Source organism: Nerophis ophidion, linkage group LG21, assembly GCF_033978795.1.
Source record: "Nerophis ophidion isolate RoL-2023_Sa linkage group LG21, RoL_Noph_v1.0, whole genome shotgun sequence".
Lineage (NCBI taxonomy): Eukaryota > Metazoa > Chordata > Actinopteri > Syngnathiformes > Syngnathidae > Nerophis > Nerophis ophidion.
The window spans coordinates 11283549-11311304 of NC_084631.1; the positions used below are offsets into that span (position 1 = coordinate 11283549).

Sequence of the window (27756 nt, forward strand, 5' to 3'; positions counted from 1 at the left end):
TTCAGCACAGTGGTGTTTAAAGTGGTCATTTTTAGAATTGTTTTCTTCATTTTTAAATCACAAAGATTGCATAAGGTTACAAAAAAAATTTAAATGTAGATACTTTTATAAATGTAGTTTAATAGGAATGTACCGATCGACCGGCCAATTGGGTTGCAGGGAAAAAAATCGATTCTCATCCGAATCACAATTTATAATCATCTTGATTGTGAATTGATTCAAAATGTTAATTTATTTTTCAAAAGTCTGTTTTTTGAGGCTACCTCAGCACTGACTGTCACATGTACACAACATTTGGCAGCCAAAACAAGAGATTTGGTAACTTGTAACATGTTGGTAACACTGCCTCTCAATGTTTGTGGCAGGACTCCCTTTAATAATGAATTGTAAACCTAAAAATGACTTTCCTGGATAAATAAATAGTACAAAAGAAATCCATACTGCATTGGTTGATTTGTTTCAAGGAAGAATCGTGTTGAATTAAGAATCGATCCCAAATTTAATCATCCCTCCATGAATTAAAATTTAAATAAATCATGAGTTGTATGATTCATACCAATGATTAATATCGGAGAATGTCTGCGAAAAAGTATGTGATTGGCCAATGCTAACGCTTTTCAATGACGATAACAAAAGATGATGCCCTGTGGTTGATACTTTATTTTTGGTCCCTTGTATTTTTGGTCCCTTGGCTGAGAGAGGCAGCTAGCAGCTAACTGTTTATGTTCATACACCATGTAGAGATGCTTCTCATATATAGCAAATTATCTACATTTCTTACAATTGTGATAACCACTGGAAAAAGAGGCTTAACATGTCACACACTGAGTAAGAACAAGCAGAAATGAAGACAAGCTAATTGCTAAAATAGCCGCCAAACTAGCTTGAAACAACAGAAGAAATAAGTATTTTAGTAAAGTTTAACAGGAAATGAACAAGTCGGGAGAAGTAACATAACGATGTCTGTTGCTGTGTAAGGGGTGGGCCGATCAATTCGTATGTCAGTAGTGTCGATATCGTATATATATATATATTTATATATATATATATATATATATTAATATCGCTCTTTCAGAGTGATTAGACAGATGATATTTGTTTATAAATTCAAAGAATAGTATAATTCCCTGGACAAGGAAGGACTCAGAGCAAACAAGGATTTAAAGAAATACTCGTAGTAGATCGTAGATTTCACTTTTGTTTCGTGGACTACCCACTTTGTTTTGATAAAACAATTGCGTATAGTAAAAGAATCGGGAAGTAAGGTATATTAAATATTGGCTCGATATTGTTACACTGTCAATAGCACTCACCATGAATAAATTGTGGTACGTGGGCTCCACCAATTGGCATGGCAAATAATTGCTTAGTTAAATACTGGAGTGAAGAAACTGGAGCCGACATCACAGGTTTGTTAGCCTTTAACGGAAGTCGTTACAGACGACTGTAGGCCATAGTAGTCAAACCCAAAATCGTATTTGTCACTTCTCAACACGCGTGGGAACCGAATATTCGCCACATTTTCCACTTAGGTGCGTCCTTTCCCAGCACTCTCAGTCAATCAACAGGCAGAACACATGTAAACACAGTCAAGTTAAGTTAAAGTACCAATGATTGTCACACACACAGTAGTAGGTGTGGTGAAATTTGTCCTCTGCATTTGACCAGACCAGGGAACAATGGTTCCTTCAAAGCAATGGGAACCACAATATCTGTTAAACATTGGAAAAAAATAAATAAATAAATAAAAAATCACGTGGAACATGCAACATAGGACCCGGTCCGATACTATACAAAGAAAAAAAAACATGAAATACTATCCGAAATATCTTATCAATTGATGACAAGGAAAAAATGAAAGGAAATACAAATTTAGTTAATAATTTTATTTTGGGGAGCCATAAGTTTCTCACTGATAGAGTGTTATCCGCTGTCCAAATTGTGTTTAGTGAAACAGTTGTCAAAAATATTAAATAGTCATCATAGTCATCATTGTCACCGACGTCCCACTGGGTGTGAGTTTTCCTTGCCCTTATGTGGGCCTACCGAGGATGTCGTAGTGGTTTGAGACACTAGTGATTTAGGGCTATATAAGTAAACCTTGATTGGTTGATTGATTGAAATATACTTGTTAAATAAATATCTGCCTTATTTTTAATGAATACTTAGGCCTACTACGCTATTGTACTTAACGTTAGTACTTTAAGAAGTGCTATCTTAAGTGAAACTTGTGAAAAAAGTTTGAGAAACCACTGCTTTAAAAGCATTTATATTTTATACACGTGATCAGTATTGGCCGGTCCCACTCATGGACGATTGGTAGGGTTAAGAAATCTTGGGCACCACACGATTCAATTCGATTCTTAGGCGTCACGATTCGGTTCAGAATAGATTCTCAAAACAAAATCAATATTTTTTTTTTAATAACATTTGGTGCCAGTTCCATGATTAACTAAATTCCTCCATAAAATAGACAAACAGCTCCGTTACTTTTCACACACACACACACACACACACACACACACACACACACACACACACACACACACACACACACACACACACACACACACACACACACACACACACACACACACACACACACACACACACACACACACACAAAATCAGTTTATTTTATTTTTGTTTTAATATATACATATCTATTTTTTATTTAATGGAACTGATTTGTTTAAATTGTTTAAGAATTGTTACAAGGAATTATAATTCAATTTCTTTTATTTTTTGACACCCTTAATGTATTGGAATCGGCAGCTTCAATAATAAATAAAAAATGTTTTTTTTTTTTTTAATCAATTAAGAATCATTACAAATAAGAATCGCAATTTACTAAAAATAAAATCAGAGGGAGGGAAAGAAGTTTAAAAAAAATTATTTAGGATGTTTTTTTTTAATCAAATAAGAATCCTTAAAAATAAAAAATCATAATTTTTCAATGTGTGGACCACATTGGAAGAAGTGTGGACACCCTTAATTTGGGGGAGTGTTAAACAGTTGGCTTTATTGATCAAACTCAAAGAGGTCTTCAAAAGTTCTACGAGGTTGTTTGACCTCCTCCAGCACAACAGCAGATCCCTTCACCACCTCTTCCTCCTCCTCTACCCACTCTACCCCTCCACCTCCAATCGGCCACTCCGTCTCTGTGACGGTATGGTCCAGCCTACCCTTCACTTCAGGCCAAGGCATGGTAATGCCCTCTGCGGCCGTCCTCGGTCGGGGTGGTGAAGTCAGCACTGTGGTGGTGGGCTTCTTCCTCTCTGAATTTTTGGAGAATTTGACTTCAGGCTCTGGAGAACGTACAATAATGTCATCACAAAATAGGACTCCATGTATGTACAATGTTTTTACCACATGCAAAAAGCGGATGAGGTGTATTCTACCTACTAGGGAACTAGGCAAACAATCATGTTAAAGAACGCATGTTTTTTTTTTATGCATTATAATTTGTAAAATACTGCAAGTAAGAGGTGGCTAACAATGCAGCTAATAGGAGTACACTATTATGCCCAATATCCCATTTACATGACCTGAATATTAAACAAGTATTAGTGATATTATTATAAGCGCTAACGCAGACAAACTACTTTTAGCGGTGCCATAATCACAGAGAGCTAACTAGCTTATGCTGCTATATTGACATATTGAGCTGTTGCATCGCATCTAAGTTAGTGAAAGTTAAAGGCCTATTGAAATTAGATTTTCTTATTCAAACGGGGATGGCAGGTCCATTCTATGTTTCATACTTGATCATTTTGCGATATTGCCATATTTTTGCTGAAAGGATTTAGTAGAGAACATCGACGATAAAGTTCGCAACTTTTGATCGCTAGTAAAAAAGCATTGCCTTTACCGGAAGTAGCAGACTATGTGCGCGTGACGTCACGGGTTGTAGGGCTCCTCACATCCTCACATTGTTTATAATCATAGCCTCCAGCAGCAAGAGCTATTCGGACCGAGAAAGCGACAATTTCCCCATTAATTTGAGCGAAGATGAAAGATTTGTGGATGAGGAAAGTTAGAGTGAGGCACAAAAATTTATTTTTTTTTAAATAGAAAAAGCGACGGCTCCGGGCGGCGGCAGTGGTAGCGTTTCAGATGTAATTAGACGCATTTACTAGGATAATTCTGGAAAATCCCTTATCTTCTTATTGTTTTAATAGTGTTTTAGTGAGATTCTAAAGTCATACCTGAAAGTCGGAATGCTGCGGAGAAGCCGATAGAGGGGCCAAGATCACAGATGCCTACAGGAGGAGGTCCCATAATCCACAGAAGTCTCCGGTAAGAGCTGACTTAACATCACAATTTTCCCATCCAAAAACTTGCTGGTTGACGTAGAGAAACATGTTCGCTTGACCGCTCTGTGTTAAAGCTTCACAACAAACAAACACCAGCTGTGTCTCGGTGCTAAAGGCAGCTGCAATCCACCGCTTTCCACCAACAGCATTCTTCTTTATAGTCTCTATTATTAATTGAACAAATTGCAAAAGATTCGGCAACACAGATGTCCAAATTACTGTGTATTTATGAGATGAAAAGAGACGACTTTTAGCCGTGTGTGGTGCTGGGCTAATATGTTCGCTACAACCCGAGACGTCACAAACACGCGTCATCATACGAGTCATCATTCCGCAACGTTTTCAACAAGAAACTCCGCGAGAAATTTGAAAATTGTAATTTAGTAAACTAAACCGGCTGTATTGGCATGTGTTGCAATGTTAAGATTTCATCATTGATATATAAGCTTTCAGACTGCGTGGTCGGTAGTAGTGGGTTTCAGTAGGCCTTTAATTTGAGGTTATAAATCATGCCTCCCACCTGGATAGTAAAAGATTGTGGACATTAATCCACAAGTAGGTCAACTTCGACATCCAACCTAACACACACTTTTTTTTTTTTTTACTTTTCGTGTGGTTTATGATTGATTGTCCATATAAACGGGAAGATATAAACATCCCATCAGTCTTGGTCCCAGTGAAAGCAGACATTGTACAGTAAGTGATTGTTTTATTATAGTTTGTATATCGTGTTTAACACTTAGCAGTACTGCTACACGATGGTGAGTGTTTCACTAAAGCTGCATCTGTTTAGCACACAGCTTCTAAAACTTGTAGATCATTTTCCTTGTATTCAAAAATAGAAGTTTCTTGATCATTATTTGTCCCAAAGTAGTCTTTGTTGTCTCTCATGATTAGTAGTATTGTTGTTGTTGCTGAAGAGAAAAATGAACATTGTGATGAGTTTGTGAAAATAATCAAAATACATAAATATTACATATTATGAATATTACTACATTAGATATGTACTTACAGTGTGTATATAAAACCTTGTTTGAGTTTTTTTTAGAATGTTTCAGGCAAAGTAGAGCCTCCATTTTTAGCTAACTTTTGGTAACATTTATCCATGGGTTGGACTGCATAAATGAGTTAGCGACTTAAAGGAGTTCCACCGTCGTCGAAACAAGACGATGTCCAAACTTTGTGGATGAAAGACTAGAATGACAAAGAATCTACACACAGTTCAATCCATTGAGAAATATGTTGCAGCTAAACCAGCGCCAAGCATCACTGGATAAACATAAAATAAGGTTATTTTTTTCTGTACAACATTTACTGTGAATATTGTCTATTTGTGTTAAAAATGGCAATGCTAAAGTACAATATAATGTTTTTTTGTAATTACAGTAAATAACAAAATAAATGTATAGTAAATAAATGGACTATACATTGACATCTCCAATGCGCTCAATCTAGTTCTAGTTGGAGTTTGTAGAACTGTATTGAATTATTATTGGACAGTTGCTATGTTAAAATCATGTTTTCTTCATTTATATTTATTTTTTTATTTTAAACAAGTAGAAAATCTAATTTTAAACTCAAAAATTAGTGCCTAGAAAATAATGAGCAGACTGTGCGCACCCTTGGAGGACAAAAAAAAGAGGAACATTTCTATCAGCAAAAAGAAGATGTAGAAAATGAGTACTACATTTGCCAATTGGGTGCATTTGAACACTATATTTTACTTTTAATCTCATCTACCCACCTTTTTAACAATTGTAATAGATCATTTACTAACACTATTATTTTTGAAAATGTCAAATTCCACATCCTGCATGGAAAGGAGTATTCTGTCCTGAAGCCACGCCCCCTTGGGTGATATGCCCTCTGTGTTGTGACGTCTGTTTCTCACTGAACAAGTGATTCTCAAACCGTAGCGGAACACAGGCTTTATCTAGTGGTACGCCAAAGAATCACTTGATTAAATATCCAAACAGTGTCTGTTCAAACTGTGTGTGATGTTACGGAAGCCAACAATATTACATATTGTTAAAGGAAACCTCCGCCTGGTTTTTAAAGAGTACTTAACCCTGCTACTAAGATTAGCAGCAAAGGGGACAGCTGTCAGCGTTGTTCCTCGGAAAGAGCAAACGGATGCTATACCAAGTAAGCTAGCGAGGTGGTTAGCTAGCTCGCGAACTTGTTTCCGTTTACCTGATCGTCTCCCCGTCCTGCAACTCAGTGCGGTTAGCGTTACACAAGTTTTGTTTACATCCTCCATCCATCCATCCATTTTCTACCGCGTATTCCCTTTCGGGGTCGCGGGGGGCGCTGGCGCCTATCTCAGCTACAATCGGGCAGAAGGCGGGGTACACCCTGGACAAGTCGCCACCTCATCACAGGGCCAACACAGATAGACAGACAACATTCACACTCACATTCACACATTAGGGCCAATTTAGTGTTGCCAATCAACCTATCCCCAGGTGCATGTCTTTGGAAGTGGGAGGAAGCCGGAGTACCCGGAGGGAACCCACGCATTCACGGGGAGAACATGCAAACTCCACACAGAAAGATCCCGAGCCTGGATTTGAACCCAGGACTGCAGGACCTTCGTATTGTGAGGCAGACGCACTAACCCCTCTGCCACCGTGAAGCCTTGTTTACATCCTATTTTTTCAATTAATATTTTAGTCAAAAAAACATTGAAAATGAATGTTCAAACACGTTTTCACGGGAATTTCAAATGCCTGGTTTACATGTCAAATCGTTCGATGCTAGGGACGTAACGGTATTATAAATCACCCAATATTTCGGTTTGAAAGTCTTCTCAATAATATTGTGACGTGTGACGGAATTAGTCTAAAAGTTGGTGAGTGTAGTTTTTTTCTGGCGTTAAAGTGTCGGCCGGGTTAGTAAATAAACTATATCTCCCAGAATCCTCTGGAACGCCCTGAGCAGGAAGGGAATTGTGTGTTCGTACATGTCGTAGATAAAAGGAATTGGGTTTTTTGGACATTAAATGTGTCCATAACTGGTTGAGTTATATTGCTAACAAACAAACAAAGAAAGAAAGAAGCCCAGGCCAAAACATAACCTCTTTGGCAGAGGTAAGAAAGTCTGCGGTCTGCAAAGCGAAGTGCACCACTTTCCTTTCGAGTGAAAGGCGCCACATAAAGTAGTCGGCCAGTCTCGCCGCATTGCAGAGCGGAAAATCACCCCAACAAAACGCGGGAAATACGAGTAATCCTCAATCTATTTTCTAACCATTTCTCACAATGTCATTAGTTTGTGAAGTATATACATTATTGAATGTTAAATTGTTAGTTTACTTTTCTGAGAAACACTTTCCAGAATGATAAAACATGTCCACTGTAGAGGACACGGCTTCTCAGAATGTAAACGTTAAAAGACACTAAACTGCATATTGTTACACTGGATGTTTACATTGTCACTTTAAAGACATCAACTGTGACTTATTATTTTAAATATATTTGCTTGAAACAGTTCCTGCACAATTGTTTTCATTTTGTAGTAAAAAAATTATTATTTTAGCATTATGTTCAATTACAGTAAGCGTGGTTCTCCTAAACACTTCTGACACTTCATTTTACACACTATGGCATTTTGTGAGATTTGATACCGCTGCATCCTTATTTAGATACCTTCAAAGTTGTGCTGAGCTTCCAGGAATTTCTGCTCCACGACAGCGGTGTCTTTCCCTTTCTTCACCTCCCCATCCAGCTCCACCCACTCCACTCCTCTACCTCCAAACGGCCACTTCAGATCCCTGCCACGCTCCGGCTTGGTCTCTGTTGTCGTCGCTGAGGCCATCACTTTCACAGGTGGTGTTGCCTCAGTGTGAGGAAGCGATGTCGTCTTCTTGTTCTTGAAGAACTGCCCTTCAGGCTGCACCATCCATCCTCCGCTGCTGCTAGTCATTGTGCGAACTAGGAAATGAAAACAATGTGACAAAATGTGGGTTTAAAGAGTCCAAAAAAGGGGGTTTGTCTTGTTTCTGACCTGCAGGGGCAGCAGGGCCACAGTTGGAGTTGCAGCAGGCACACACCCAATCTGAACCATAAAGTTCCACCCATCTGGGAGAGAAAATGGAAGAGGTCGTTTGGAATATAATCAAATCAATAAAATAGTGTTTTATATTTTATTGTCCAGTGGCGCTTGCTCTAAGACTGCAAGGGAAGCTTGATTAGAATCAGCTACTTATCATTTCATCTCATTCATTGTAACCACGTCACAGTGCATTAAACATGATGAAACTGAGCGTCCATTGACTTCAACGGGAGAGCAGAGAGCGGGTTGCTCCACTGCAGGACGAGCTGCAAAGTCATTGGATACATAGGGTAGGATAGCACTTTGCCATTGCACTTAAAAATAACCAATAGCTTACATTTTCAGCACAGAGTCGTTTAAGAGCAGACGAACGTTGTGTAGTTTTAAATTTTTTTATGGTGCGGGGACATTTTTTACAATATCCACAAAGTCCAGTAAGCAGGTTGTTATGTGTGACCATGTGTGTTGACATTTTGTGTTGGTTCATTTGCGCCGTAAGTGGGGAAGGTTGTTTGGATCAGGGCATGTACACAAATCCTGTTCTGTGTACACTTCAAAGTGCAATTCAAGGTCATTAACCTGAAATACTCACAATTTCCCAAAAAAAATGGCAGGAAATCTGCAGCAATTATATTGTCAGACATATACAATTAATCGTGAGGCAAGTTACCTATTAACCTCCTGACGGCCACAACGAAAAACGTTTTTTTTAAATTGATTTTTTATGGCTAGCACTCAAAATATGCAAGTTTTCCCCTTAAAAGTTTCAAAATGGAATATTTCATGTGATGTAATTGGAGCCTTAAATAGGTCAACAATTCATAAAATACATTTTGATTCATTATCATTTTTTGAGAAGTGACTGAGCTGCATGGCAGCTTTGCGTTATTAGAGTCAACTTAAAACTTTTTCTCGTTACGGTTCACTTGATTGCTCCTCTATTCCACTTTTTATTGTTTATTCTGCATGAGTAGTTTTAAAATGTTCTGAGGTCGTAAACAAATTAGCTGCTGGCTGCAAATTGCCCCCGGGCCACACTTTTAGCGTGTTAGAGTCTGCTTTTTAGCTCTGGTAACGCCGCCTCTTGCTCCTGACTTGCCCGTCACCGTCAAATAATCAGGAGGTTCTTAACCTTTTTCCCCTTAGGGACCAACTATTCCACTCAAATGTTAACACTGAATCAGTTATAGTTGTCTAGATTTTAATCCTATTTAATCCTTTTATCTAACATACTTACAGGTATATTTTAAGGGAATATATCTTGCACGCACGCGCGCACACACACACAAACAATATTGCCAAATGTTTTTGGCCACCCATCCAAATAATCAGAATCAGGTGTCCTAATTGCTTGGCCCGGCCACAGGTGTATAAAATCAAGGACTTTACCATGGAGACTGTTTTTACAAACATTTGTGAAAGAATGGGCCGCTCTCAGGAGCTCAATGACTTCCAGCTTGGAACTGTCATAGGATGCCACCTGTGCAACAAATCCAGTCGTGAAGTTTCCTCGCTCCTAAATATTCCAAAGTCAACTGTTGGCCCTAATATAAGAAAATGGAAGAGTTTGGGAACAACAGAAACTCAGCCACCAAGTGGTTCGGCCACGTAAACTGACAGAGAGGGGTCAGCGGATGCTGAAGCGCATTGTGCAAAGAGGTCGCCGACTTTCTGCACAGTCAGTTGCTACAGAGCTCCAAACCTCATGTGACCTTCCAATTAGCCCACGTACAGTACGCAGAGAGCTTCAAGGAACGAGTTTCCATGGCCATGCAGCTGTATCTATGCCATACATAACCAAGTCCAATGCAAAGCGTTGGATGCAGTGGTGTATAAAGCACGTCGCCACTGGACTCTCGAGAATCACGCTTTTCCATCTGGCAATCTGATGGACGAGTCTAGGTTTGGAGGTTGCCAGGAGAACGGTACATTTCGGACGGCATTGTGCCGAGTTTGAAATTTGGTGGGGAAGGAATTATGGTGTAGGGTACTTTTTTAGGAGTTGGGCTCGGCCCTTTAGTTCCAGTGAAAGGAACATTGAATGCTCCAGGATACCAAAACATTTTGGACAATTCCATGGGATGGCACTTCAAATTCATGTGTGAGTCAAGGCAGGTGGCCAAATACTTTTTGCAATATCGTGTACACACACACACACATACACATATATACATATACATATATAAAAAATCTAAAATATCAAAATGGCCCCCGCCTGCTTTAATATTTCAGTGGAAAAAGTGTGGCATAATTGGAAGGAAAATATTCAAACCAAGTGAGTGACATGTGGACTCTGCCAAGCCACGACGGCGACCTACTTGCACGAGTAACTCAAACGCGTGGCCCTCCGCACTTTCCATGAACTGACCTTGCTGCGTGGGTGTCGTAGTTGCAGGACTTCGCAGTTGGTGTGGGGGTGGCGCTTTCTGCAGACATGCTGCAGTGTATGTGGAGATCCTGGCGGCAAAGACGTGCAGAGAGGAAGACATTTTGCGTTTTGTTCCAAACAATCGACGGAACTCACTTGGTTCGTCATTCCTCTGAACAAGAAAGCATCCACGGAGAAACGGACGGCGTTGTTCTTGTACGCGATGAATCTGGAGCGACCATATTTACTCTCAGCCATGCACCTTCGGGAAGAACAAAATCGTGTTTAAATGCACCACATTTTCCGCTTCAACAAACAACATTTTTTTTTGTTTACCCGAAGTTCGTAACGACCTCAAACTGAGGTGTGGACGTGTGCGACTTGTCGGGTGTGACGTAACACGAGCGGAGATACAGCCTCATGTTGTCGGGCATGGGCGGGCCTTCCGCCTCAAAGTACATGGGCTCTCCGAGCACGTACTGATCCCGCGGGGACAGCCTTTCCCACTGAGCTGCAGACCACAGAATATTTACACACAATAAATACTACAAAATATTTCTTATTTTCACCACCAGAATTTACCATTCCGTGGAGTCAGAATGAAATTCGCACTGTTCCTCATCACTTTAACGATCTGGCGGATGCGAATCTTCGGAAGGTATCCAATTTTGTAAGAGTATTGATACCTAAGAAGATAAATTAAAGTCACATTTTTTGTAAAACTATGAAGTATGAAGGTTTGTTTTTTTTAAACTGAATTTATGTAACTGATTTTTTTGCATTTGAACTTTGTAAACTGAATATTTTTTTCACATTATGCTCACAATTTTATCGGAAAAAAAATAACAGCAAAATGCATGCATTTTAAAATTAAGTGTAAAACATTAAGTGTTTTAGAATTTAGTGTAAAAGGAATCAGTTCATAAACATTAAGTGTATCAAAATTCAGTGTGAAAAATGTCACTGTATAAAAATAGTACAAGAAATATTCTGTTTTAGAATTCCGTGTATAAAAAAATCAGTTTCTTAAAATTCAGAGTCGAAAATGTTTGTGTTTTTAAAATAAGTGTAAAAAAAACTGTCAAAAAAATTCTGTTTATAAAAATTTTGTGAAAAAAAAAAAATTGTAAAAAAAATAAAAAATCTGTTTTAGAATTCAGTACATAAAAAAATCAGTGTAAAAATAAATTCAGATTATAAAAATGTTAATTTAAAATTCAATGTAAAAGTGTCACTGTATAAAAATTCTGTTTTAGAATTCAGTGTGTAAAAAATGTGTTTCTCCAAAAAATTCAGTGTCAAATTTTCGTGTTTTTAAATTCTGTGTAAAAAAATGTCAAAAAATTGTTTATAAAAATTCAGTGCAAAAAAAAATCAATATCAAAATTCAGTAGAAAAAAAAAAAATTCAGTGTAAAAAATAACCCACTGTTCAGAGCATAAAAATTCTGTGTAAAAATACATTCAGATTATAAAAAAAATCAGTGTATTAAAATGTGCTATATTAAAACTAACTGCACAAAAATTGAGTCTAAAAAAAAAAATGTAGTGTATACAAAATAACTGTACGAAATGCAATGTAAAAGAATGCCAGTGTAAAAAATTCCCAGTAAAAAAATTCAAAGTATAAAATTTCAGTGCTGAAAAATTATCTGCTTCAAAAAACTAGACTCACTCCCGGTAAATTAAGACTAAAGTAATCGATCCGGTCTCAGAGGCAGCCAAAAGTGCAGTTCGTAACCATTGAAATGTTAATTATTTTGCATTATACCCCAGGTAGCACAGTTAACTGCCTTTTTCATGCTGTTTTGCAACATCCGTGTCACATGACTTCACACACGACACCTCATTGACTGCTTCTGAGACAGGATCGTTTGCATTAGCCATAATTTACCGGAAGTGAGTTTTGCTCTTTGAAGCAGCAAATTTTGACACTGAATTTTTCATCACTGAATTTTTTCTACACACGAATTAATAACACACATTTTGCAATTACATTTTTTTTTTTTACAATAAAATTGTCGCCATAATTTGATGTAAAGAAATTCAGTCCACAAAATTCAAACGCAAAACATTCCATTCCATGAATTCAGTGTCAATAAAAATCTTACATATTAAAGACACAAATTAACCTCCATAACAATGTGCAGACCTGGATGGTCACCTGGTGTAATTGCAGGCAACAGGCAGTGTGAAGGGTGCAGTTCTTCTTACGAGTCCTTGGATCATCTCTGGCTTGTATTGCAAAGTGTTCCAATATGTCACATGTCCATTGAGGATCTGAAGAAAAATATATTTTTTTAAGTTTTTGGGGAACAGGAATTATTTTCTAAGCATGCACAAGTGTGCGCACACTGACATGCACACAAAAAAAATCGATTCATATCCAAAATCGTTATTCTTATTAATCCCAATTTTAAATTGTTCAGAAATGATTAAAATCTTTTTTTTTTTCAATGTTCAAGATTCAATGATCAAAAATGGCAGCACGGTGTGAGAGGGGTTAGTGCGTCTGCCTCACAATACAAAGGTCCTGAGTATTCTTGGGTTCAATCCCGGGCTCGGGATCTTTCTGTGTGGAATTTGCATGTTCTCCCCTTGACTGCGTGGGTTCCCTCCGGGTATTCCGGCTTCCTCGTACTTCCAAAGACATGCACCTGGGGATAGGTTGATTGGCAACACTAAATTGGCCCTAGTGTGTGAATGTGAGTGTTGTCTGTCTATCTGTGTTGGCCCTGCATTCAGGTGGCAACTTGTCCAGGGTGTACTCCGCCTTCTGCCCGATTGTAGCTGAGATAGGCACCAGCGCCCCCCCGCCACCCCAAATGGAATAAGCGGTAGGAAATGGATGGATGTTTAAAAATTACTTTTTAGGCCATGTCCATGAGACCAGAAGGAGAGTTTCTAACATGAAACCTGCTTTGAAAAAGTTTTATTAGCATTATTATTCCGGTTTGAATCAAGAATTGTGATGAATGGAAAATCGATTCTGAATCGAATAGTCACTCCAGGAATGGAATCATTAGGTTCCCAAAGATTCACACCACTGATCAGAGGTGTACAAAGTGTGGCCTGGGGGCTATTTGCAGCCTGCAGCTATTTTTTTTTTTTTTTTTACGGCAAGTCATATTTTAAATGTACTTTTACAGAGAAAAAAACATAGTGGAATTAAATAGCAAATTGGTAAAATGTAACCAGGAAAAGTGGCAATACTGACTTTAATAACACAAAGCTTTTTTTAATTTTAAACTCAATCCTCACAAAATAAAATCAATGTTGATATGAATTATTGACCTATTTAAGGCTTTAATGACTTCATAACATTTATTTCACTTTGAAATTTTTAGGAGGGAATATTGCATAATTCGTGTGTTTGCCAAAAAAATTTAACAAGGTTTTGACAAAGAAGGCATAAAAGATAAGAAAAAAAAACTAATTGACGGATAGATCTGAAATTGACCTAGCGATGTAAGCGTTTAAAGTAAAAATATATATTGATATACTTTGTTTTAACACTTTTATGAGAAGGGCTCTTTTAGATTCCTTAGGGCAGGGGTCGGCAACCTTTAACAGTCAAAGAGCCATTTTGACCCGTTACACAAAATAAAATAAAAAAAACAATGGGAGCCGCAAAACTCTTTGGAAATCTAAAAGGAAATAACACTGCATACAGAGTTGTTTTTTTTTTGCTTTGAGCTATGTATAAACCAGGGGTCTCAGACACGCGGCCCGCATCTTAATATGAACATTTAATGTTAATGCGGCCCGCAAGTTTTGTATGAATGCCGTTTGACAGCATCACACTTTCCAACCCTCCCAAAGTTTCCGGGAGACTCCCAAAACTCATTGCAACTCATCTCGCGAATGTCTGTTGATTTTCACCCAATCAACAATAATAAGGGCGTACTATGAAGCCGCTGCCTCTAACGCTACATCATGCACTAACAGCTAACCAGCCCCGTCACATGTTATTTTGTGGTTTCTGCAGACACACGTAAGTGACAGCAAGGCATACTTGTTCAATAGCCATACAGGTCACACTGAGGGTGCCGGTTTAAACAACTTTAACACTCTTACTAATATGCGCCACACTGTGAACCCACATCAAACAATGACAAACACATTTCGGGAGAACATTTGCACTGTAACAGAACATAAACACAACAGAACAAATACCCAGAATCCCATGCATCCCTAACTCCTCCGGGCTACATTATACATCCCCTCTCCTGTATGGCTGTTGAACAAGTATGCTTTGCTGTCACTTACGTGTGTTAACAAAGACCGAAAGCTATGCTTGACCAGCATCATTCAGGTAACATGAAGCAAAAGTGGGCGCGACGACATGTTTTGATGGACGTTAAAGACATTGCGATCACGGCACTCCCTCAATATAGTAGTCCAGGTGACAATCGGAGGATGTTGGTCCCGGGTGATTTATGGGAGAGGCACTAAGATCCGGAAATCTCCCGCAATAATCAGGGGGTCAGCAAAAATGCAACTGAGCCACATCAGAGTGATCAAAGAGCCGCATGCGGCTCCGGGGCCGCGGCTTGTCAGCCCCTGCCTTAGGGGGTGTCCAAACTTCTATTCAGCCCGTGAGACGGCACGGGAATAAACCATGGCGGGGAACAGTGTATTGTTGTTCAATAGTAAATAAATATAAATAGCCTGGAGTCTGATAGCTGCCATTTGGTCACCATCTGGTGGACAACAAAAGTACCTAAATCAATAATACTACTTGGAAGAAAAACAGCACAACATTTACTAACATGACCGAATCCAAAAAACCTTCCCTTATTTTTAAGGACTTATTTTTAACACTTATGAGTGGGGCTCTTATGAATCCACAATAAGAGCCCAACAGTTACAGAATATTGACCCATTTATTGCTCTAATTACTTCACATCAAATATTCCACATTGACCTTTTCTGTGTGTTTTGGCCAAAAAGGAAATTTAAAAAATCCCCCCCAAAAAATACTATAAATATACAGGTAGACTTGAAGTTGCTCTCAAGCAACAATTCTCAAACTGTGGGGCTCCATGTAGTGGTACACCAAAGAATCACTGAATAAAATATTCAAAAAGTGTTACTGTTCAAACCGTGTGTAATGTAACAGTGACCATCCATCCATCCATTTTCTACCACTTGTCCCTTTCGGGACAAGCCTATCTCAGCTGCCAATTTAGTGTTGCCAATCAACCTATTCCCAGTAGCCAAAAAAAATAAATATACTTGTTAAATTATATATGTGCCTTTTTTAATCAATATTTAGGCCTGCTAAACTACTGTTTTAATGTTGGTCATTATGGTGACACTTGGAGAGCGAAGTGCTTTCTGAGGTGGTACTTGGTGAAAAACATTTGAGAACCACTGATCAATATTGAATAAAAAAAAGAAAAAGAAAATTAATATATGACTTATTTTTAACACTTTTATGAGTGCGGCTATTACGGATCCACAATAAATTCAGTAGGATATATTTTCATTGCACTAAAAATTACTAAACACAATCCATCCATCTTCTACCGCTTGTCCCAGGTCTTGCCGCGGGGGCAGCAGCCTAAGTATCAAATACAAATCTAATATATTAAGCATTTTAATAAAATAAACTAAGAAAATAAATATGACTTATTTTTAACAATTTTATGACAGAGACCCTGCTGGGGTTACTAAAATGTTACTAAAAATCAATATATTGTATGGTTTTTGAAAATGAAAAATATTAAAATAGGCCCCCATTTGGATTTTTCAGTGGAAAATGTTTGAAAGCCCTGTTATTGGCAATAAAGAGTCAAGATGAAAGTCAAACTAACAAAAATTATCTGAAGACCTTAGCTGAACAAAAAATTCAGCCTCTACGAGGAGTTTTACCATAAATTGATTAACGTGTTTGTATGACTTAAAGGCCTACTGAAACCCACTACTACCGACCACGCACTCTGATAGTTTATATATCAATGATGAAATATTAACATTGCAACACATGCCAATACGGGCGGTTTAGATTACTAAATTACAATTTTACTATTTAACTCACTAAAACACTAGCAACACAATAGAAAGATAAGGGATTTCCCAGAATTATCCTAGTAAATGTGTCTAAAAACATCTGAATCGCTCCCAATGCAATCACCTTTTTTTTTTCTTCTCTCTAGTCCTTCGCTATCAATATCCTCAGCCACAAATCTTTCATCCTCGCTCAAATTAATGGGGAAATTGTCGCTTTCTCAGTCCGAATAGCTCTTGCTGCTGGAGGCTCACATTATAAACAATATGAGGATGTGAGGAGCCCTCACACCGGTGACGTCATCGTCTGCTACTTCCGGTAAAGGGAAGGCTTTTTTATTAGCGACCAAAAGTTGCGAACTTTATCGTGGATGTTCTCTACTAAATCCTTTCAGCAAAAATATGGCAATTTCGCGAAATGAACAAGTATGACACATAGAATGGACCTGCTATCCCCGTTTAAATAAGAAAATCTCATTTGAGTAAGCCTTTAAAACTTGAATAATAATAAAAATATAATACTGACACATTTTTAATATTTTTTTGACCAAAACCCTTTGGGGTCCCTGAGATCAAGCCTGATTGGGGGCCCATAGGTATATTTTGTATACATTTATTGTATTGTAAAAAATATCCAAATGGCCCCCATTTGCTTTGATTTTTCAGTGTGCGGCCCTCAGTGGATAAAGTTTGGACACCCCTGGTGCACATGAATGCGTGTTTTTATGAATGAGTGGGATAGGCTCCAGCACCCACCTACCTCTCCCCGTGACCCAGAGAGGGACAAGCGGTAGGAAATGAATGGATGTAGTAGAACAGGGGTCTCAAACCCGCGGCCAGACGTTATTTTGCGGCCCCATCTTAATATGAAAGTTTAATATTAGTGCGGCCCACAAGTTTTATATGAATGCCGCTTGACAGCGTTGTGTGCGGAGCTGAAGTAATCTACCAATCACAGTGTGGTATATGGCTCTCGAGGGCCAAAAATTGACGTCACTTGCGTGATGCAAGCAGAGAAACGCAAACCCCCACCTCCGCCACCTCTCTCCTTTCGCTTGAGAGGGAGACAATTTTTGGTTTTCGGGTCCAAATTGGCTCTTTCAACGTTCTGGATTGCCTAGCTTTGCATTAGTGGAAAAGTGGCAAATGAGTGAAAGCGACAGAAACATTGCCATGGAGACAAGGGTTTTCTTATGTTGCTAGGGGGAGTCACATTGCGACATCTGTTGGTCAGTAATAACAGTCCCCGTTAAAGGCCTACTGAAAATGAGATTGTCCTATTTAAACGGGGATAGCAGCTCCATTCTATGTGTCGTACTTGATCATTTCGCGATATTGCCATATTTTTGCTGAAAGGATTTAGTAGAGAACATCCACGATAAAGTTTGCAACTTTCGGTGCTTAGACAAAAGCCCTGCCTCTACCGGAAGTCGCAGACGATGACGTCGCAAGTGTGGGGCTCCTCACATATTCACATTGTTTATAATGGGAGCCTCCAACAAAAAGTGCTATTCAGACCGAGAGAACGACAATTTCCCCATTGATTTGAGCGAGGATGAAAGTTTCGTGTTTGAGGATATTGATAGCGACGGACTAGAAAAAACAAAAAAAACAAACGCGATTGCATTGGGACGGATTACGATGTTTTTAGACACATTTAGTAGGATAATTCTGGGAAATCCCTTATCTTTCTATTGTGTTGCTAGTGTTTTAATGAGTTAAATAGTAGCTGATAGTCGGACGTGTACGTCCACGGGTGTCTTGACATGCAGTGTCTCATGGGATTCGACGGCAGCTATGGAAAGGGGCAAGCTCAGCTTTTCTCCGGTAAGAAGCGACTTTTTAACCACAATTTTCTCACCGAAACCTACTGGTTGACATTCCGTCGTGTTTCATGTTCTCTTGACCGCGCTCTGATCCATAGTACATTTTAACCTCCAGGAATTTTAAACAAAGAATCACCGTGTTTGTATGGCTAAAGGCTAAAGTTTCCCAACTCCATCTGGCTACTTTGACTTCTCCAATATAAATGGAAAAATTGCAAAAGTTTCAGCAACACAGTTCTCCAAAATACTGTATAATTAGGTCGTTAAAGCAGACGATATTTAGCTGTGTGTGTGCGTAGCGCTCATACTTCCTAAAAACCTGTGACGTCTTGCGTACACGTCATCATTACACAACGTTTTCAAAACGAAACTCCCGGGAAATTTAAAATTGCAATTTAGTAAACTGAAAAGGTCGTATTGGCATGTGTTGCAATGTTAATATTTCATCATTGATATATAAACTATTAGAGCTGGACGATAAAACGATAATATATATCGCAATAGACATGTGATCAATATCAATAGAAAATGGGGTCGATAGAACGTTCGATAATTTCACTGAGTTCTGTTAGAAAAAAATAGGAAGAAAGCCGATCTGGAAGCGCACGGCATTCTGGGGGATGTAGACATGCTGAAGAGTATGCAACATTTTTTTTAAGACATCATTTCTTGTGGCCCAGCCTCACTTAGAATCTGCGTCCAGTGTCCCCCAGGTAAATTGAGTTTGAGACCCCTGATGTAGAAAATGAAGCCATGACTTGATATTATCATTATTATTATTACTTCTATGACATCACCCAACTAGTTAAACTATATGAATTAGTATCAATGAGAGGAATACATTGAATTGTGTGTGTGTGTGTGTGTGTGCGTGTGTGTGTGTGTGTGTGTGAGTGTGTACACAAACAATCCTATATGCAATTTGAGTAATACTAATCTTCTGCAAAAGTAAAAACAAATATGAATTCTGACTAAAGAATTGGTGCCGATGGAAACTAAGAAAAGGGATTTGGGTACACTATCTGGAGTACAGGGCAGGCGAGTGGGGGATCTTATGTTCGTGGATAACTCCTCTGGCAGGGGGCTCCCCTCGTCTCTTTTAATGCACAGCATAGGACACATAGCAAGAGTGGTCCTCAGGTCCTGTTGATCAGGAGCAGTAACTCCAAAGCCACAGATCCACTTTTAACCACTAGTATCACAGTCAAAATGAAAGCTTGTTCCCATAGGCACCATAAACTGTTAATAATGTTTAGACAAAAGTGTATATTATATATACTATTATATATATTGTATTTATATAGGTGTGTGTGTGTGTGTGTGAGATGGATATGTGTGTATTTTGGGTATATGCATGTGTGTATGTATGTGATTGTGTGTGTATGTGTATATATATAAGTATATGTATGTATGTATATAAATTGTATATATGTGTGTGTGTACATATGTATATATGTAAGTGTGTGTGAATTTAAATGTATTATATATAGACAATATATAGCAGCAACCACTGAATTGAATTATATTTTATATATTATTGTATTATATATTGTATATATATATATTGTATATGTATAGGGGTGGGACCTAATACGTTTACTTCTTCCCACTCCCTTTTGAGCCAATCTTGACATCTACAAAAGATTAGGCACATGTAATGTTTTCAATGCAGGTGTAAAAATAATGTATCTATATATTTCTTTTGTATTTTATGTCATTCTCTTGTTTTGTTTGCATGGCTCAAAATAAACCCATTCATTCATTCTCACCTGTCGCTTGGTTCCACACTGGCTCAGTTCGCTCACGAAGTAAACATAGTTCTTCGACGATTTCTTGGCTCCACATGTTCCAAGTTTAATTTCAAACTTTACTTCCCCTCCGCCCAAAATGCCCTTTGGCACTTTGACGTGCATTTTGTCCATTTTGCACAAAATCCTGACCGAGTCCTCCGCCGGGCCCTGCGGCGTCCGGCCAGACAAGGCCGGGAGAAGGCGCCCCTGCACGGGCCCGGGCAGAGGCTCCAGGCCGGTGCCTGTGGCCGGGGACAGATGGAGCTTCTCCCGCGGCGGCAGCTCGGAGGTGACGTAGACGGGAAGTTTGAGGTAAGGTGGCCTTGCTTTGCGGGGGCCTTGAGTCAAGATGGCGTCTTTTGTTTGCGGTGTAGCGCGCCTTGGTGAGAATTGCCGCGCTTTGTCCGCCTGGCTGGCAGCAAACAGCGTCAAGAAGCCAAGCAGCGGGACGACAAACATGCCGAAGACACTTAATTGTAATAAAAATATTTTGTAAATGTGTTTTAGTCGACTCTCGAAGCGGCTCGCACAGTTGACGTCACCAAACTGGTGTTTCGTAGCAACTGGTAAGGGAAACAGCGCCATCTTCCGGTCATTTGTCGTATGTGTGTCGTTTGAGGCAGGTCACGTGACTGCCAGGCCTCCTTTGGATTGGCGAATTGGAGTCACGTGACAACGGTTACTTTAATATATATATTAAATTAACCGTTATATATATATATATATATATATATATATATATATAAAAATATATATATATCTATCTCAGGGTTCACCAACCTTTTTGAAACCAAGAGCTACTTCTTGGGTACTGATTAATGCGAAGGGTTACAAGTTTGATACACACTTAAAAACATTGCCAGAAATAACCAATTTGCTCAATTTACCTTTAATTAATAAATACATATAAATGGGCATTTCTGTCTGTCATTCCGTTGTACATTTTTTTTCATTTTACGGGAGGTTTTTTGTAGAGAATAAATGATAAAAAAACACCTAATTGAACAGTTAAAAGAGGAGAAAACAGGGAAAAAAATGAAAATTCAATTTTGAAGCATAATTTATTTATTCAATTTCGACTCTTTAGAATTCAAAATTCAACCAAAAAAAAAAGAAGAGAAAAACTACCTGATTCGAATCTTTTTGAAAAAAAAATAATTATAATTTATGGAACATCATTAGTAATTTTTCCTGATTAAGATTAATTTTAGAATTTTGATGACATGTTTTAAATAGGTTAAAATCCAATCTGCATTTTGTTAGAATATATAACAAAGTGGACCATGCTATATTTCTAACAAAGACAAATCATTATTTCTTCTAGATTTTCCAGAACAAAAATTTTAAAAGACTTTGAAATATTTCAGATTTAAATTTGATTCAAAAGATTTTCTAGATTTGCCAGAATAATTTTTTTGAATTTTAATCATAATAAGTTTGAAGAAATACTTCACAAATATTCTTCGTCAAAAAAACAGAAATTAAAATGAAGAATTGAATTAAAAGGTATTTATTATTCTTTAAATGAATAAAAAAAAAAATACTTGAACATTGATTTAAATTGTCAGGAAAGAAGAGGAAGGAATTTAAAAGGTAAAAAGGTATACGTTTTTAAAAATCCATCCATCCATTTTTCTACCGCTTATTCCCTTTGGGGTCACGGGGGGTGCTGGCGCCTATCTCAGCTACAATCGGGCGGAAGGTGGGGTACACCCTGGACAAGTCGCCACCTCATCGCAGGGCATTTTTAAAAATCCTAAAATCATTTTTAAGGTTGTATTTTTTTCTCTAAAATTGTCTTTCTGAAAGTTATAAGAAGCAAAGTAAAAAAGATAAATGAATTTATTTAAACAAGTGAAGACCAAATCTTTAAAATATTTTCTTGGATTTTCAAATTCTATTTGAGTTTTGTCTCTCTTAGAATTAAAAATATCGAGCAAAGCGAGACCATGCAGCTTGATAGTAAATAAATACAATTAAAAAAATAGAGGCAGCTCACCGGTAAGTGCTGCTATTTGCCCACATATGCGGTCCTCTCCAAGGTTTCTCATAGTTATCATTGTCACTGTCACCGACATCCCACTGGGGTGAGTTTTTCCTTGCCCTTATGTGGGCTCTACCGAGGATGTCGTTGTGGTTTGTGCAGCCCTTTGAGACACTTGTGATTTAGAGCTATATAAATAAACATTGATTGCTTGATTGATGATGTGATTATTATCATTATATTATCAAAAAATCGAGTCATTCGATGAGAAAAAAGCATAGGTTTGTAATTTGTTGCTTTGATTAATCGTTTAATAATTAAATGTGTGTGTGTGTGTATGCGTGTGTGTTTGTGTGCGTGTTAGCGCATTTTCACTGTTGATGTGCATTTAATAAAATGAGAGTTACGGTAAATGTAGTGTGATGTAAATAAATGTGGTGTGACGTAAATAAATGTAGTGATGGTATAAATAAATGTAGTGTGATATGAATAAATGCATTATTATGTCAATAAATGTAATGTAATATATGTAATCATGATATGAATAAATGTGGTGTGATATAAATACATGTAGTGTGACGGAAATTAGTTTAGTGATGGTATAAGTAAATGTAGTGCGATATAAATGAATGTAGTGTGGTATGAATAAATGTATAAATAAATGTAATGTAATATAAATAATGATGATATGAATAAATGTAGTGGGATGTAAATACATGTAGTCATAACATAAATAAATGTAGTGTGATATAAATAAATGTGGAGTAATTTAAATGAGTGTAGTGTGATATAAATAGATGTCGTGATAATATAAATACATGTAGTGATAATATAGATAAATGTAGTGGGGGACAAGCGGTAGAAAATGTATGGATGGATGGATATAAATACATGCAGTGTGATACAAATAAATGTAGTGATGGTATAAATAAATGCAGTGTGCTATAAATAAATGTATTGTGATACAAATAAATGTAGTGTGATATAAAAAAAATAGTAATGATATAAATACATGTATCCATCCATCCATTTTCTACCGCTTATTCCCTTTGGGGACGCGGGGGGCGCTGGTGCCTATCTCAGCTAAAATTGGGCGGAAGGCGGAGTACACCGTGGACAAGTTAAATACATGTAGTGATGATATAAATACATGTAGTGTGATATAAATACATGTAGTGATAACATAAGTACTTTACATGTAGTGTGATATAAATAAATGTGGAGTAATATAAATGAGTGTAGTGTGATACAAATACATGTAGTGTGATATAAATACATGTAGTGATCATATAAATACATGTAGTGATAATATACATAAATGTAGTGGAATATAAATAAATGTACTGTGATATAAATAAATGCGATTTGACATAAATAAATGTAGTGTGACGTAAATAAATGTAGTAGTGGTATAAATACATTTAGTGTGATATAAATAAATGTAGTATGATTTTAAAAAATGTAAAGTGATATAAAAATCTTGTAATAATGTAAGTAAATGTAGTTATGATATAAATAAATGTAGTAATGATATTCATAAATGTAGTCATGGTATAGATACATTTGTGATAGAAATAAATGCAGTGTGATATAAATAAATGTAGTGTGACGTAAATAAATGTAATGGTGGTATAAATACATTTAGTGGGATATAAATAAATGGAGTATGATAAAAAAAAAACATATGTAGAGTGATATAAAAAATTTAGTAATGATGTAAGTAAATGAAGTTATTGTATAAATAAATGTAGTAATGATATACATAAATACAGTCATGGCATAGATACATTTGTGATATAAATAAATGCAGTGTGATATAAATAAATTTAGTGTGACGTAATTAAATGTAGTGGTGGTATAAGTACATTTAGTGTGATATAAATAAATGTAGTATGATAAAAAAAAATAATGTAGAGTGATATAAAAATGTAGTAATGATGTAAGTAAATGTAGTTATGGTATAAATAAATGTCTGATATAAATAAATGTAGTAATGATATTCATAACTGTAGTCATGGTATAGATACATTTGTGATATAAATAAATGCAGTGTGATATAAATAAATGTAGAGAGATGTAAATAAATGTAGTGGTGGTATAAATACATTTAGTGTGATATAAATAGGGCTGGGCAACGATTAAAAATTTTAATCAAAGTTAATCGCACTATTTCTCTGATTAATCGCGATTAACTGCATTGTATACGCAAAGCCCAATAATGAATTCAAAAGTAGTGTGTAGTGCACCTTTATTGGAATATTCTCCCACATGAACAAAAGCGCCAAAACATTTGTTGTGCAAACACAATTTAAATCAGTCCTTGTTAAACAGTAGCAGTTAAATAGCATATTTTATGAAAATCTACTCAAAAAATGTAAATACAAACATTTAGGCTTATTGCCACTGCCAGGGTATTTAAGTTATCCTGTTTGTTATGGAAAATAAATATAATCTACATACAAATCTCTGAACCACAATCATAACATCTGAACAGGCAATTTCTGAGGTAACAGCAGAAACATTTTTTTTTATCAGGGTCTTATGTTTAAAAAAACCTATATCATAGGTGGTGGGCTGTTTTAGGGAATTTTTGATCAAATTATCTGTAGTAGCAATATTAATAATGTTGTGTTTATTCTGCGTAGTGCACTTAAAATAATTATGACCATATCTAGGAATTGATATGATGGGAATTTTCCAATTGTTTGCTTGATGCTTTGATAAACTGAACGCATATACATGGTACTATATTGTGATGTTATGAGCCAGGGAAAAAAAGAACTACCCAACCCAGCATGCAACAGGAGTGACGAGCATGCGCGGTAGCCCCGTATAGGTTGTGTCGCCATGACGGCATCTTGTATGTTGTGATATGCACGCTCTGAAAACAAACGTTAAGAACTCAGCCAACACTCCTGGTCTGCATTATTCATAAATAGACAGACAACACATATACTCCGCTGCTTCACAGGCCGCTGGATGTAGCCGGCAAAGTATTCCCATGCTAGCTAGCCGGTTTAGCAAGCACGCGTCATTCAGTCCAAAACGGCCCGATCTATCCACATCCAGAATTGTCTGGCGGTCGTAAGTGATCCCGGAGTGATCACGCTGTAAGCCAGCCATGAAATTTGCAGAATTGTCCGGTATTTTTGCGAAATGTTCCATCTTTACCAAGAGCCCCTCGACGCCGAAGTACATCCGGGAGATGCCATCTTGTTAAGAAAAGGCGTTAACAAAATAAAAGCATGTAAACAACATACGCAAATGTGCGATAAAATAATTGTCGCGTTAATAGATCGATGAGTTAACGCGTAATTAACGCATTAATTTGCCCACACCTAGATATAAATAAATGTAGTATGGTTGAAATATAAATGTAGAGTGATATAAAAAATGTATTAATGATGTAAGTAGATGTAATTATGGTATAAATAAATGTTGTGTGATATAAATAAATGTAGTAATGATATTCATAAATGTAGTCATAGTATAGATAAATTTGTGATATAAATAAATGCAGTTTGATACAAATAAATGTAGGGTGATGTCAATAAATAGAGATAGAGATAGAGAGATAGGTATTTATTGTCATTGCACAAGTACAACGAAACTTTGTTGTTAATAAATGTAGTTATGGTATAAATAAATGTTGTGTGGTATAAATAAATGTAGTAATGATATTCATAAATGTAGTCATGGTATAGATAAGTTTGTGATATAAATAAATTCAGTGTGATATAAATAAATGTAGTGTGACGTAAATAAATGTAGTGATGGTATGAATAAATGTTGTGTGATATAAATAAATGTAGTATTGATATTCATAAATGTAGTCATGGTATAAATACATTTGTGATATAAATAAATGCAGTGTGATATAAATACATTTAGTGTGATATAAATAAATGTAGTATGGTTAAAAAAATAAATGTAGAGTGATATAAAAAATGTATTAATGATATAAGTAGATTTAATTATGGTATAAATAAATGTTGTGTGATATAAATAAATGTAGTAATGATATTCATAACTGTAGTCATGGTATGGATACATTTGTGATATAAACAAATGCAGTGTGATATAAATAAATGTAGTGTGATGTAAATAAATAAAGATAGAGATAGAGAGATAGGTCTTTATTGTCATTGTACAAGTACAATGAAACTTTATTGTACATAAATGTAGTTATGGTATAAATAAGTGTTGTGTGATATAAATAAATGTAGTAATGATATTCATAAATGTAGTCATGGTATAGATAAGTTTGTGATATAAATAAATGCAGAGTGATATAAATAAATGTAGTGTGACGTAAATAAATGTAGTGATGGTATAAATAAATGTGTGATATAAATTAATGTAGTAATGATATTCATAAATGTAGTCATGGTATAGATACATTTGTGATATAAATAAATGCAGTGTGATATAAATACATTTAGTGTGATATTAATAAATGTAGTATGATTAAAAAATAAATGTAGAGTGATATAAAAAATGTAGTGATGATGTAGGTAAATGTAGTTATGGTATAAATACATGTCTGAAATAAATAAATGTAGTAATGATATTCATAAATGTAGTCATGGTATAGATCAATTTGTGATATAAATAAATGCAGTGTGATATAAATAAATGTAGTGTGACGTAAATAAATGTAGTGGTGATATAAATACATTTAGTGTGATGTAAATGAACGTAGTATGATTAAAAAATAAATGTAGAGTGATATAAAAAATGTAGTAATGATGTAAGTTGATGTAATTTTGGTATAAATAAATGTTGTGTGATATCAATGATTGTAGTAATGATATTCATAAATGTAGTCATGGTATGGATACATTTGTGATATAAATACATGCAGTGTGATATAAATAGTAGTGTGACGTAAATAAATGTAGTCATGGTATAGATACATTTGTGATATAAATAAATGCAGTGTGATATAAATAGTAGTGTGACGTAAACAAATGTAGTGGTGGTATAAATACATTTAATGTGATATAAATAAATGTAGTATGATTTTAAAAAATGTAGTGTGATATAAAAATGTAGTAATGATGTAAGTAAATTTAGTTATGATATAAATAAATGTTGTGTGATATAAATGATTGTAGTAATGATATTCATAAATGTAGTCATGGTATAAATACATTTGTGATATAAATAAATCCAGTGTGATATAAATAAATGTAGTGTGACGTAAATAAACGTAATGGTGGTATACATACATTTGGTGTGATATAAAAAATGTAGTATGATAGAAAATAAATATAGAGTGTTATAAAAAATATAGCATGATGTAAGTAAATGTAGTTATGGAATAAATAAATGTTGTGTGATATAAATAAATGTAGTAATTATATTTATAAATGTAGTCATGGTATAGATAAATTTGTGATATAAATAAA

At 36.3% G+C, this 27756-nt stretch overlaps 1 protein-coding gene across 1 annotated transcript; it reads right to left on the reverse strand.

Moving 5' to 3' along the window:
* Positions 1 to 2490: 2490 nt before the first annotated feature.
* Positions 2491 to 20954, reverse strand: zp3d.2 (zona pellucida glycoprotein 3d tandem duplicate 2). Its single transcript, XM_061881925.1, has 9 exons — positions 20341 to 20954; positions 12898 to 13013; positions 11317 to 11420; positions 11071 to 11245; positions 10891 to 10996; positions 10735 to 10823; positions 8319 to 8392; positions 7961 to 8245; positions 2491 to 3308 (listed from the first exon to the last, which is right to left on the reverse strand). Exons 1-9 carry the CDS (start codon positions 20944 to 20946, stop codon positions 3022 to 3024), a joined length of 1842 nt encoding a protein of 613 aa, XP_061737909.1. The 5' UTR covers positions 20947 to 20954; the 3' UTR covers positions 2491 to 3021.
* Positions 20955 to 27756: the final 6802 nt, after the last annotated feature.

Coding starts and splice junctions, on each gene's coding strand:
- zp3d.2 (XM_061881925.1), bottom strand. CDS start 20,946: ATGGCGCTGTTTCCCTTACCAGTTGCTACGAAACACCAGTTTGGTGAC. Junction 13,014..20,340: donor AGTGTGGAACCAAGCGACAG/GTGAGAATGAAT, acceptor ATTTTTCTTCAG/ATCCTCAATGGACATGTGAC. Junction 11,246..11,316: donor CATTCTGACTCCACGGAATG/GTAAATTCTGGT, acceptor TGTGGTCTGCAG/CTCAGTGGGAAAGGCTGTCC.